We start from the raw sequence: 14,108 nt of genomic DNA, 5'->3' as shown, positions 1-14,108 counted from the left end.
TTAGCATGTGTAACATTTTCTTAATTATGCGGCAATTTTTTTCATATTTATTCATATTCATTGTGAAACTGAATCACAAGGAGTGGAATATCTATAACATGACACTTATTTTATTCAAATACCTACTTCTGTCATTTTTTTCTTTTTATTTACATTGTTTACATTTTTATTCTTTACACTCCTTTCATATTAAATTTTATATTCGATTTGCTTATATTTTGTTTGTTGTTCATACTCTGTTTAATTTATATTCTGTCTTATTTTTTTCACATCTTCTATCTTATTTTTTTGTATCCTTCCTGACTTTTTCTTTCCTTCGCCAACAAGGATAATCTTCCAATTTCGTTGTACCTTGTGCAATGACAAAGGAATTCATTCATTCATTATGGCAATAAATAAACATGCAAATTACGATTCAGTGACTTTGTTGGTTGGTTTTGTTAGAGGATGAGAAGCAACTGGCCCCTTGTCTGAAAAAATTAGCCAAATGGTATATGATTATGTGTGTGTGCATTAGGTTTATATTACATTGTGGGGACCACCATTTGGTGACTACTAGCATAGATATACCAGTTCACCCATATATCTTCTATACCTGCTTGTCCTATGCGGGGTTGCAGGGGTCCTGAGCTTATCCCATGAGCTATGGGTGCAAGACAGGGAGTAACTTGGGATGGGGTGCCAACCACCATTTGAAGTGGACCATTAATCACCAGAACACGGTACCAGCACCTCTTTGTTTCACTTCAGAATAAGGGCACCTCTCCATATCTGCTGGACAGTACATGCACCTGCTACTGAATAACAAGGGGAGTACCAGTACCTGCTAGTGAATACAAAGGGGAGTACCAGTACCTGCTAGTGAATGCAAAGGGGAGTACCAGTACCTGCTAGTGAATACCAAGGGGAGTACTGGCACCTGCTACTGAATAACAAGGGGAATTCTGGCACCTGCTACTGAATACCAAGGGGAGTACCAGTACCTGCTACTGAATACCAAGGGGAGTACCAGTACCTGCTACTGAATACCAAGGGGAGTACCAGTACCTGCTACTGAATACCAAGGGGAGTACCAGTACCTGCTACTGAATCCCAAGGGGAGTACTGGCACCTGGTTTTTTCCCCACTTCAAACACTGACACCAACCCATCTGAGAGAGATGCAAGTACAAATGCAATAATATACAGCAATGGTTCTCAACTGGTGTAACCTCAGGACCTACATTTTACCTTGGTCATTAAGTCACAACCCAAATTAGTTTCCCAAAAAAATAGTGCAGTAATGGTAAATAGAACATTGCACAGAAACAATGCCTTCATCTACTGTTAAAACACAAAATAAAACACAGAAAATGAACAATGGTTCTGATTTCACCACTTCTTTATCACTGATCACTAGGCCTACTGATTGTGCCTTTACAGTAAACACAAAATGAAATAAATGAACAATACACTATGATAAGTTAAGCTACTAACCACAGTCCAAGCTCAGTAATACTAAACTTTAAGGGTAACGGATATTTGGAGCTAATTGAAACTACTGAGAAAGTTAGGGATGCTTTTTGTTCCTGATAAGACTCTTATTGTCTGAGGTGATGGTAGACATTTTCAGTTCTAACTGACATGACCATGGTAATGGCTAGCTGATGGCATCTGCAGTCATCAAAACTAAAAAAAAAAGTAATTTAAATATTTATTTTTGACTGCACGCTCCATGACCCAATAAAATGGCCCTGCAACCCAAGTCCCACCGGTAGAAGATGACAGGGACAGTGCCTATCTGATCCTACCCTTTGTCTCTTCCTTTACACAGGACCTTGGGGATGTAAGGACAGTGTCATCGATGGACCTTGAACCCTTATGGGCACAGCCTGTCCAATACCAGATGTTCTGGGGAGCAGCAGCACTGTGTCTGGGCTGGTCAGGGGCAAAAACAGATCCCAAGGATAGGCGCTCTGATCTGGTCACAGACAAACATCAGGGAAAAATAGAAAACCAATAAACAATCAAAATAGGTGAGACTGGTCTCTGGCCAGCCTCAAGCCCATAAGCTGAGGGTTACAGCCTCAGAGCCACAGGCTCTACCCAGTGGGCAATGCGGAAAACTAGAGAGCAAGAAGAACACACTAGGACTGAGGGGCTATGAGAGAGAGAGAGGGGAAGGTGGGAAGACCAGCGACACCTGCTGGCCAAACAGGGAAAAGACATAAAGGGCATGGTCCGATGGGCACTGACCCTGACAGAAAAACTATACAATATATAATAATGCCTTTATGATATAAAACAGGATCCATGCGTCTGTTGGCTGAGAGTGGGCCGCTGCAGATGACTCTGTCACGACATTGGATCACGCCTGGATTTGCTAGCTTAGGGCTCGATGTCCCTCAGGGAGAGGCAGATGGAAAAGAAAAAAATGTGCTAGGTCATACAAAAAGATGTTAGGATATAAAGATGCAAATTTAGCTACTAAATGTCCCTGGTGAATTTAAGTATGGCGGAACAATAAAAGGAGGGGGAAAAAAAAAAGAAAAGTGGAAAAGCAGGAAATAAATGCTCCCATAAGGGAGACCTTAGAGCCAAAAGTGCTGGATTGAGCAATGACACACAGTGATTGGATGACAGCACTGACGGCAGAAATTTAAATATTGGTGATTTGTTAGAATGTGGGTACATTACTCAAAAAGCAAGCAGTAGACGGCCCTGCAGCTAACACTGTCATACCCTCACCGCTGACTTCAAGCGAGGTTCATGGTGCTCAGACCCAGAGTGTAGCCAGAATAAGGCTGGAGGTGCACTGCTGCAATGTGCCAGGATCCATTTTAGTGGAGCTGTGACTTTTACCCCAGCTGGGGTCATGAACTCCAGCCTGGGGCATTTACTGACAGACGTGCAATGAATGCTGCTTTGCAGTTAGCACAGCGGTGAGAAAGGCACTGCATCACTCTGGACCGGAGATTATCCCCAGCTAAACTGTTTATTAAATTAACTTTGCAGCTGTTTTCGGTCTTCTGAAGACTCCTGGTGCTCTGGTTTCATTCAGGCAGGTTCAGCCTTTCTCTGTCGCCAAAGGTCAGGCAGAGTGGCGCAATTCAAGGAGACACGCAAGGATGGCAGCTCATTCCAAAACCAAGCGCACAAGTTTCCGTGAATTTCTTCAAGGACCTTGATGGATTTGTTCATTGCTTGAGACAGGAGAGTGAGATTTGATTCTCAGCACAGTTAAAATAAAGAAAGCTGTTCACACATATTACAAAGTGTCTGTGTCCTATTTTAATTTAACTACAAATATAAAAAATGTAATATACTCAGTGTGTCATATTATTAAACCTAATGGTATGTTAAGACGATGCAGCAGATCATTGAACATGTAATCAACATAGGACCAATTTCAAAGTTATGACTTGAACTAGGCCCATGCAGTGCTACAAAAAACATCTCTCTGTTGGCTCTTCCTAAATGTTTTGTGTGCATTGGATGCTTTTATAGTGTAGGCAATAACTTTCGTTTTTATTGTCTTTCTAGTCGTTTACCCTTCTGTTACTTTAATCCAGGGGTACCCAATCTTATCCGCAAAGGGCCAGTGTGTATGCGGGTTTTCGCTGCAACTCCTTAATTAGATTACTAATTAGAGGACTGATTGGCTGAAAGAATCCTCACACCTGGGTTTGAACAGCTGACCTACAAGTTATCCCAAAAACCTGCATACACACCGGCCCTTTGTGGATAAGATTGGACACCCCTGCTTTAATCTATCATAAACTCCACGCGAACTCAGTGAGGCCTCGTTTTATTTATACGTGTGGCTCCTTTTTAGTTAGTAAATGAAACTGTGTGAGCGTATTGATTTTTACAAGCAAGTTAATTGTACGACGCATTACAAGTGATTTTCAGACGTGTTTCCAGAAGAAGTTGAAGATCTCCTTCATTAGTGGCACACTTCAAAGATCGAATGATGCTGTTACAGACAGTACAAAAAATTCATCACTAAAAAAGCCTCTTCCCTAGAAAGTCATAAAATAAATTGACATTTAACTCAATTTAAATAACCTACGTTTATTTTTGAAACGTTTTAAACGTGTGGCGGTAGGGGGCGCCTGTGTCTCCGTTCGCCTCTCAGTCTGACTTGCGGCAACCCCTGATTACTGCGACCCCCAGGCGCACATCATGTACTAGTACAGAGCAGAAAGTTTTTATCTTATTTGCTGTGCTAAATACGGACTACCTCGAATTATCTCCGCCGATATTAAATTAGCTTTTGGTATAATATTCAGTTCCGGAATGTTATCAAAAGGTGTGTATCTAAATTTCAATAAGAATCACTTTTAAAATAAAAGAAACCCCAAGGCTCTTCCCAAGTTTAATTGTACTGAGTACAATTACGTGTCATGAAAACTCTGGAAATGTTGTAAAGAACATCACACAAGTAGGTCTACCTATGGTGAAATAAGCTACAAGAAAATAGTTTCATTCTTCAATATTTATGTACATATTTTTTCTCAAATCGAAAGCCACATTTGTACTTTTCAGCAGCTAAGTAAGCCGTGAATTATGTACCAGCGATTATTAGAATTTCATTTATAGATGAATCCGTCTTGTAATAATTTAGGGTTTACATACTCGGGGCCCGCTAAAGATAACGCTGAAGTCACTATCTATGGCTGTTACCATTTTAATCCTATAGCGGAACCCAATAGCGGGCTGGGTGGTGTCTCGCCGCCTTTATCTCAGCCGCGCCTGATAATGGGGGTTCCACTCCGCTTTTTACCTCGGCCGTGCCCCTCATATCCCCACTCAGATCGGAGTTTTAGCGACTCTCCCTGGTAATGCAGGTTGAGTTTCGGAGAGAAGAAAGCGGGACCTGGAGTAAGGACTTCTCTCTGACATACTCCGTTCTTTAATCTCAATACTTTTTGTACGCATTTTAACAGAAACTAAAGGGAACCCGTAAGTTTTGGATGACCGTCCCCGCAGTGCTTTGGACAAGGAACGACGGCGGACTGCTGTTAAAAGGAAAGCGTGGAAAAAAGTAACGAAATAACTTTTGTCAGGAGTGAAGGACTTCGGTTTTTTTCTGTTCCCGGCGTATGAAGCCTGATCTGGGTAGAAGAGGAAAATGGGAACTTTGCATAGAAAGTCCGGACGTGCCGCCGTATTAGTTGCATTAATACTTCTCCTTGATGTAAGTGAATGTTAATCCATTTCTTTTCCTATAAACCTTAACCAGATTCGGGATGGACGGTGCTGTTTCCCCCTTTTCATTGCTGCCTGCTGAGTTTATATGCTATTATATCACATGCGGGCTTCGCTGGGCGAACTACCCACATGAGTTTGCTGCATTTGGAAAAACATGAACTGTTCATTAACTTTTTCATGTGCACAGTAGTGGTGATAGAGCCAAGCCTTTCAGTTACTAGTCTTTATTAATAATATTTTTACAGTATATTCCGGAAAAAAAAATGTTTTCTGCACTGACTGTCAGTCGTTTATCATGCAAAAGAAACATGTTGTGCTACTTTTTAACGAAGGGAAAATGGTTAATGCGTGGCTGTGGGGCTGACTTGAGCTAATTTTATCCATAGGAACAGGCTATTCATAGTTTGTCTCGCTGGCGACTCGATGCCTTTTAATTTAATTTTATTTCAGTGTCCACCCGTCCAGTCTCGCATAGAAACCCGAAGGATGTATGGCTTAGCTGTGAACACTAATACTGAAACTGCGAGTTAACTCAACTGCGGCTTTGATTTATTACCTTAGCCGGGTTAAAGTCTTACGGTGCGACGCAACCTCGGCATTTAGTGCAATACTTCAGATTTGAAACATTTGTTCCCTTGAGTTTTGGAAAAACAGACAAGCAATTCTGTTATACTTAAGCGTAAAAGGTTTCTTTCGATTATGTATATTCAGTGCTATTATTTGAAAGTTTTTATAGAATACAGGCATGTGAACGATATATATATAAATGTTATTAAACTGAAACTACAAAGCAATATCTGATATTGGTGAGATCACGTTAGTTTTGTTATGTCGTAGGCTTAATGTTAAAATAGACTGTAATTCCAGTTCATAGATCGTGTAATTTTTTTTTCGTTTGTTTTATTGATTCTGTTAGAAATACTGGACGTTCATCCATATTCTAACCGCTTATCCTGCACAGGGTGGCGGGGGAGATTGGGAATAAATGACGAATTAAATTTCCAACAGATGAATTCCTCATATTTACGTGTTATTTTCTAAAACATTATAAACAGCCACGTTTATATAATGACAGTTTAATTTTTGTTATTTCTAAAGACACTTGTTCAGTCTAATCAATGAGAATATTCCTCTAAAATTGTACTGGCAAAGTTGCAGTAAAACTTGAACTATCACAAACGATGGCTTCTAATCAGCCTTGGAAAGCACGACGTGTTCTGTGGATTTTGTCTATGCGAAGGACATGTTTTGCGACAATATATTCAATGATCTGGGGGGGGGGGGGGGGGGGGGGCGTTGTTCCGTCCTGTTGATAGTGAGGGGTTTTCTAGTAGCAAATGATGTATTCACTTCACAGATACCGCGATTTAACGAGCACGTATTTTGAGTGTTAACAGAATATAAGCCGCTGCAGATTTCGATTATCGGCGTTTAAAGGACACGTTTAGCATCGAGCCATGCAGACATATGCTATGGTATATTCTTATACTCTGCCAGTAAAGAACTGGAGAACTCTTAAGATAGAAGGAAGATTATCACATGATCATGATGAAGTAATTGTCAATGATTAAGCTTCTGATGAGCTGCGGTTTGCCCACCGCCGACCACTCCCATTGTCAAACTAGTTGCTAATGTTTTGCTTACTTACCATATTTCTTACCGGTTACTCACAACATCCTCTCATGAAAAAAAACTGTCAGCTTTATTACTGATATTAGCACTGAAGTAATTTTATCTTTGCTTACAATTGCAACACTGTTTTACTGCTTCTGTTTTATTTCTGATTTAAGTAGTTGGGGAGCACAATAGGAACATAATTGAGTTATCTAGATGCTAGAGCATCTGTTTTGGCATTTTGAATTGGCAGTGTTATGTGCTGGATTGTTCTTAATTAAGTTAAGCACAGGAATCCAATGCTATGCCTGTTGTCCTATAAAAATGTCAGATCAGTAACATAATGGAATTGTCCAACAAAAATCTCAGACAATGCTGCCATATAAACGTGTCTGAGCGACCCAGCCAGCTGTCATTCACCACTGTGCAAGCTTACTAATTACCTCTAAATTGTTTTGTCAGTGGTCTTATCAAGACATGCATTAAGGTTATGACTATTGATTTTCTTTCTTATTTTCCAATCTGCTCAAACAGTGTCCCTTAGCAAAAGAAATCCACATCCACGCTTATGAAGTCGCACGTTAAACCCTCTCACGAAGTAACCACAGCATGCAAGGAATTGATTATTGAGTGATTATTGGTTAGTTGAGTAGAATATTGCACTTGCATGGTATTGATATCTGTTTTCTTAACAGCTCGAACATTATCAAGGTGAACTAGTTAGCACCACGGAGATGAGATCGAGCCTCTGTTATTATGTTTGGCTGGTGGCAACGCTTGTAGCACCCTTTGGTTGAATCGCATCCCCTGTGAATAGCCCGATTTAATGAGCCCATTGTTTGATTTCACTAGTGTATGGCGGGTCGTGTTCACTCCAGTGGGTAGCCCCCCCCCCCCCCCATCCCCAGCTAGGCTGTCCCAATGATCTGGCGGCAGTAAGTGGAGAGATGACATAGGCCGGCCTGGATTGCGTCGGCCTCGTGGGGCTTGTGTCATTGTCGCAGCACATCGGGTCTCTTAGCGCGGCGGAGTCTGAGCCATGTGACCTCAGCCGTGGTCACACATGCTCCCAAGGCACCTCGATATAGATCCCCAGTCCCCCGAACGCTTTAGAGGGCAGTATATAAAATAAGCAATGAGATCATGTTCTGAGCTCAACTTCAGTTCACCTCGCACTTGGTATGACTTAATGGCCCTTTCTGGGCTCCACCCCCACTGTCAAGAGTGCAGTCGTCCCCCTGCTCTGTTATGTGTCGTTCCTGGAGGATAGGGCTCAACTTTTGTGGCCATGGAAACGTTGAGGCCAGATGCCTGAGGATTAGCTGGTACTAAAACGAGGAGTCGAAGCCTGTTTGATTTCTAAGGACATCGCAGCCACTTCGCTCTGGTTAACACCAGCGCACACTCTGCACCACAAATTATGGATTTACTTGTGGGAAAAAAAAAACATAATGCTTAGATTCTGTGTGCTTTGTGGCTGTGCCGTGTAGCGACTAGCCTATAATCAAAGGTTACTGCCACAAATAAAGACACGAGCCTGATTGGTGGTTTTTTTATATATCCTTCTCCATATTTGCACAAGCTTCCTTGGCGAGTCACATTTGGCTAATTTGTAACCTGGTGGCAGAGTCACACAATGAGTCAAATGAGGCCCCCAGAAGCAGAAGGAATGAAGGCAAACAGGGGGGGGTGGGGGGTGGGGCGGGAGCTAATGCAATTGGAATAGCTCACAAACGGCGGCCCTGGGATACTCACCTAATCTGGGGGAAGCCTGGACCTGATAAACATTGCAGGGGTGAAATCCCTCACTCCTCCCCCTCCCCACCCCCCAAAGCTCGGGTACCTTGGCCCTCACTCAAACGCGTCATCATGTTCGGTGTGTGGATACAGCCACCCATTTACCACCCCGCACGGGTCACCATGCACAGGGATGCCTCTACGCTGATTGTCCCACAGCAGACGTTTCTGTCATTTCAGGTTAGCGGTAATTGAATTTCTGCAGGCCCTGTCTGTGATTTCACTTGGTCAGCCGTGCATAACAGGGTGCCACCTTTAATCAGATAACATTTACCAGGCTTCTGGGCAAAAGCAATACTGGCATTTGATTTTACTTCTTCTTCCAAAAGCATAATATTCTCTGGCCCTCTCGCCCTTCTTTATACAAATACTGTATGATCAGCTGGGGGAATGAGCCGTGTGATTGGAGATGAGGTAAAAATATCTGCAAATACGGGGATAGCCATGAAAAACAGGTTGCTTAGGAACTGTTTATGGGTGGTACAATAATAAATTCCACTTGTCTTGACTTGTGTAAGCTCTAATTAAATACCCTTTAAGTACACAACTGCCTCAAGTTCCCTAAATCATTCTAATAATTATCAGTCTCCATCTGTTTGTATCTGGAGAGACACTGTTGAAACAAACAGCCTACAGAAGATTTTGCTTGTTTGTTTTTCCCATTTCCTGGTTCGATGAAGGTTGCCGGGATCGGAAGAGTACGGCATGGCGCCGGAGTTCTCAGTTTGTTTTGTGTGTTTCCACTCCTCTGCGATCAGTCCGCACAGGCCTTCCCGCACTGCTGCGGGCCCGCTGTTTAATCTGCCAGGGCGCGCTGTGCTTAAGCTGGGCTTTCATCTGCAGTGATTCTGCGGGGGTGAGGCGGTCCAAACACAGCTGCTTCCCAGCTGTGGCGGCCTGCGTGTGCGGACATGAGGCGATCATTTACTTGTTGTGTGCAGATGGGGGGGGGGTCGCATGACTGTATATGCGGGGTGCCCACCCAGACTGTCACACAATACTTCTCCGTCACTCTTCAGAAAGGGTGGCATTCTCACATTTGGGTGGAGAGGGGGACCAAGGACATTATCCCGTTCCCAGATGAGGCTCGGTTCAGCCAGTCACTTTGTGTTCAGTGTATAAAGTTAACAATCAGTTCAGTCCCTAAGTACATGTAACATATTTGCTCTCTATGCAGTGTGATTTAACAGGTGGAGTGACTATCCAAAACTCTTTCTGTGTTGCTTTGGATGTCGTCTGAAAGCAATTCTGCTCTTCTAGCTGCCAGAAGGCAAGCAACTAACATAGAAAGTAGATACCATGCTGACAGAATATCTTGAGACTAGTTCAGTGAAAATATTTCAGATTTATTGGTTTTATAACAAAAATCATTACTTTATTCATTTTTTACAAAAATATATATTACATTAGAAACATTCATTTCAAGTAGTAATCAATTGAAACCCATATTATAATTCTAAAAGAGCTCTTCTCTAAAAAGTTCATTGACCAGGATCACTGGGTGCTTTTTAATTAGTAACACCTTTGCAATAACATAAAACACCAAACATTTGTGTTTAGTATCCCTTTGGGAGCCAGTGCTAGTTGCAGTTAATAGCCAAACGGCATGGGCAGAACTGAATGAGTCAGTCAACAAAGTTGTGACACTTAATAAAAAGAGAATGTCTCTGCAGAAGATATGTGTAAATATGTTAAACATTGTTGATTGACCTGTCAATGGAATTTTGTTATGAAGCCAATACATTGCAACATTTTTACATAATTAATCAAGTGTCCCAACACTTTCTGTGAACACGATATATAAAAACTTTCGTGATAGTTCTGCTTTTAATAATAGTGTTGTATTTCTTTAATAAATGTTTTTTTCTTCCTTTAAGTTGTGCCAAATAATGGGATTCTCTTTTGAAGGAGACCACTGACATTCTATCCTTTAAAGTTACCAAAGTCTGTAGGGAAGGACTTTCAATAAAAAACAGGACAGCTATTTTGTCAAAGAATTTTACAATATATTTTTTTCCAGTTCTTTATTCTTTTTGCCTTTGTATTTTTGTTTCAGCTAAGATTTGGTTGGCCAAATAAGGTCATGAAAGGTCATTTGAGGTCACGAGATGAAGTTAGTTATTTCATTGTTGCCCTTCTAATTCTAGGTGCTACCAGCTTTAGATGTATTGAAATGCTAAATTTTAATGCTCTCTTGTTATCCAATCTATAGTTTTGTGGGGTTTCCTTAAATGGCGTATTGTGGTAGTTAAAACTGGTGATTTGTATTCCCTTGAAGTCTTTTCTTCTTCTTGCATTGTTGTGGAGATGATGGTGTTCTGTTAATTCCAAGAACATACTGTCTCTTTGAAAAGCATTAACCTACACAAATTCCTTTTGTCCATCGAATGCCCATGGCATCAAACCGTGTTTTGGCGCTTCAGTCGTACATATGATTTGGTGCCTGCGTTTCGTGAGTTTCCAGTTCAGCTCCAGCCCGCTATGCCACGCTGTGTTGAGGCATGAAGTGGACGTCCAGTGCTGAGTTCGGGCTACAGGCATGGGGGAATGCGCCACGCGATTCGTTGCAGGGGATGTTAGAAAAGCGGCCGGCCGCGAGTCACTTTGTGTCTTTTGTTTTGTTTCAGCCAGTGTGGCTGTGCCCATCATGTCCTGGTCATTCACATGTGCTGAGATCAGTCACCTCTCACTGTCTTGCACCACCTAAACCAGTGACACCAAAGCACAGGTTTAGTCTTCAGAGCTCTGTGGTTTTTTCCTTCCTTTTTTCCTTTAATCTAAGTCGTACTTGGTTGCAAGTCTCAGCATGTCACAAAGGAAAAGGGACTATTTCACAGGGCAGAACCCCAATAAGATGCAAATTCTTTCAGGTTGTTATTAACCTGCTGACTCTCAGTGAGGCAGGGAAGCGAAAGGAATTTCATTGCCTCGGGGTAATTGTGCCTTGTTGCAAAAGGGGTATTACCAATAGAAGAGGTGGCTTCAGTTAATGAATTTTTTTTCTCATCAAGCTTCTGCAGGACATGTTTTAAAACCTGCTACTTTAATTTCAAACAGAGCAAATCTTTGTGGTAAAAATAACCAACGCAATTTGTGTCGTATTCCTTGGATGAATAGCTTGATGGATGAGGGTAAGCAGGTGGGATAACCAGCATATCTAATGGGGGTCTCCATCGGCCATGATGTCCTGCACGTTGTCAGCACTGGTTCTGCACTTCAGGTCTCTCCACTGGTAAGAGTCCAACTGAGGTCATAGATAAACCTGCTGCCGGGTGGTTTTCATGTCAACAGAAAAGAGAGTCTCCCATCTCCCACTGGAGCCACATCAGAAGACGTGTGGAACTGAGGAAAGTCAGAGCGGATTGGTTTATGTTTGAGTGAGATCACTGTAGCTTACTTTCAGTTGCGGGCAGTTTATTGAAAACGTACTCTGTGGTTTTAAGCAGTGGTCAACACCATGGTGAATTCTGATTGGTCAAAATTCAATTTTCACCACGGACATGGTATCTAAAAACAAAGCCCACATTTTTTTTTCTTTTTTTTCTCAATCAACACATTTTTTTCTCAATCAAAACGTTTTGCTGTGGACACAGACATGTTTGTCCGTGTACAGACAGGTTGACGATGCCTGGTGTTGAGTACTGATGATTTTGAGTGCGTGCACGACTGGGGAGTTCCACTTTCCTCCTCTTGTGGATTGCAGAGGCTTCCTAAGTAGTTTGAGTCGCTAAGCCATAGCAACAGCAAGTAACCGTACGTGCTGGCTTGTGTTTATTGATGGCAGAGTGCAATTCCGCCTCGCATTTCTTTGAGATGACCCATAACCAGGCTGATTCATCAGCTCATGAGGGAAACAAAACTCTGCAGTTTTCCTGTTAAAAAAGTAACAGTAGCTTCCCCGGGAGCAAAGTTCCCTCAGGCTGTCCTGTGCAGATTACAGGGCATGTCCGTTCCGTTGCTCTTCCCAGTGTTTGTCCTTTATTTAAATTTTCCATTGAGATATGTGGTCTGGTTTCTCTTATGCTGAACAGTGACTTTTACTCAGCTTTTGGCTTCAAACATACCCCTTGTAGATTCCACTGATTGGCACAGTATTGGTAATGGTCTCTCACCATAATATATGTGTTTTAGTCTGCAGCATGCAATCTGACAGCGGTAACTTGGGCCTTAAGAGCAGGAGGAATCGAATCATAATTTGTGACAACCGGGTAACCGTGTTGCAGCTGGTGCATAAATAGAAAAGGCTGCCATTACCAGTTTCCCAGTGCCATTAGTTATCACGTACTGGAACCTGAACCTGACATTAGGAAGTTATGGCATGTTGCCTCCGGAAAAGAAAGTAGTATTTAGCTGAATAACAGCAAGGACATGCTTTATATATATATATATATATATATATATATACACACACACACACACACACACACACACACACACACACACACACACACACACACCTACCTCTGCTTTTATTGATGCTAATATCTGGGTCTGTGTGTAAAAGTTGTGTGACAGAGAGCTGGGCCTGTATCACAAAGTGAGATTTGTTGGCTAGCTAGATAAATTGTCTGATATTAAGGTTGCCCGGTTTAAAAGGGCTCCTTACATTTAGCCCAGATTACCTTAAATCTGATGAGTTACCATTCTAACCCCAAAATCCAGCTTTCTGATACAGGCCCGATGTTATCTAAACCAGTTGATAGGCAGTATACCTAGACTACCAAGTGATAAAAATGTAAGAAACAATTAATTTATTGTATTGATGAAATATGTCTCTCCTTAAAAAAGAATCCTGACCGCCACCAATCCAGAGACTATACTGTCTGCCTAGGTATGCTTTACTACAGTGAAAACTGCTTTAATTAACTCACTAGACCATTATGGCGATTGAGCTAAAACAATTTAGCCAATAGCAGATTTAAAACAAGATAAAAAAAAGATCATAATGGAATTTGACAAGGGTCAGTGATCTAATGTTAGTCAAGAATGAATTGATTAGATAATCAGATTGAAATGAAGCAAAGTGGTTATCTGGCTATTAATGTTTCTGGCAATGAATCAAGGAGGCTATGAGTGACTGGACAAGAATGCATCATTATAGACTAGGGCTGGGCAATTAATTCAATTTTAATTTCAATCATGATTTTGGCTTCTAGCAATTATCAAAATAAAATAATCAAGATAAAATGATTATTGTGCCGTATTTCATTTAGTTCCCAGCCTCTTCTTATTTGTTTCTCAGTTGAGTTTTATTTACAGTTCAAGGAAATGCACCAGTAAAAAGACAAGATTTTTTAGAAAGTTCAACAAATGCATGATATTTCCAAAGTCAATGAGTAATCATGTTAAATAATCGTGATCTCAATATTGACCAAAATAATCATGATTATGATTTTTGCCATAATTGAGCAGCCCTGCTATAGAGATTTAGAAACGTTTTTTTTTTTTTTGGCAAGTAGCAGTTTTTGGGTTGCAAAAATGAATCATTCCCACAACCAGGGGCGA

At 41.5% G+C, this 14,108-nt stretch overlaps 1 protein-coding gene across 15 annotated transcripts in view; it reads left to right on the top strand.

Moving 5' to 3' along the window:
* The first annotated feature begins 4,684 nt into the window (after window positions 1-4,684).
* hspg2 (heparan sulfate proteoglycan 2) overlaps window positions 4,685-14,108 on the top strand; it is a 127,377-nt gene continuing 117,953 nt past the window's right edge. For 6 of the 15 annotated variants that reach the window (XM_023834974.2, XM_023834975.2, XM_023834983.2 and 3 more), the window contains exon 1: window positions 4,686-5,178. In XM_023834974.2, coding sequence (XP_023690742.2) covers window positions 5,113-5,178 — 66 coding nt within the window. In that variant the 5' untranslated portion in view covers window positions 4,686-5,112. Of the gene's footprint in view, window positions 5,179-14,108 lie in introns of all 15 variants that reach the window. The other 9 variants (XM_023834980.2, XM_023834982.2, XM_023834985.2 and 6 more) reach the window with 4 other exon arrangements.

Source organism: Paramormyrops kingsleyae, chromosome 6 (genome assembly GCF_048594095.1).
Source record: "Paramormyrops kingsleyae isolate MSU_618 chromosome 6, PKINGS_0.4, whole genome shotgun sequence".
Lineage (NCBI taxonomy): Eukaryota > Metazoa > Chordata > Actinopteri > Osteoglossiformes > Mormyridae > Paramormyrops > Paramormyrops kingsleyae.
Note: the sequence above shows the minus strand (reverse complement) of the source record. Positions and strands in the feature narration are given on the sequence as shown.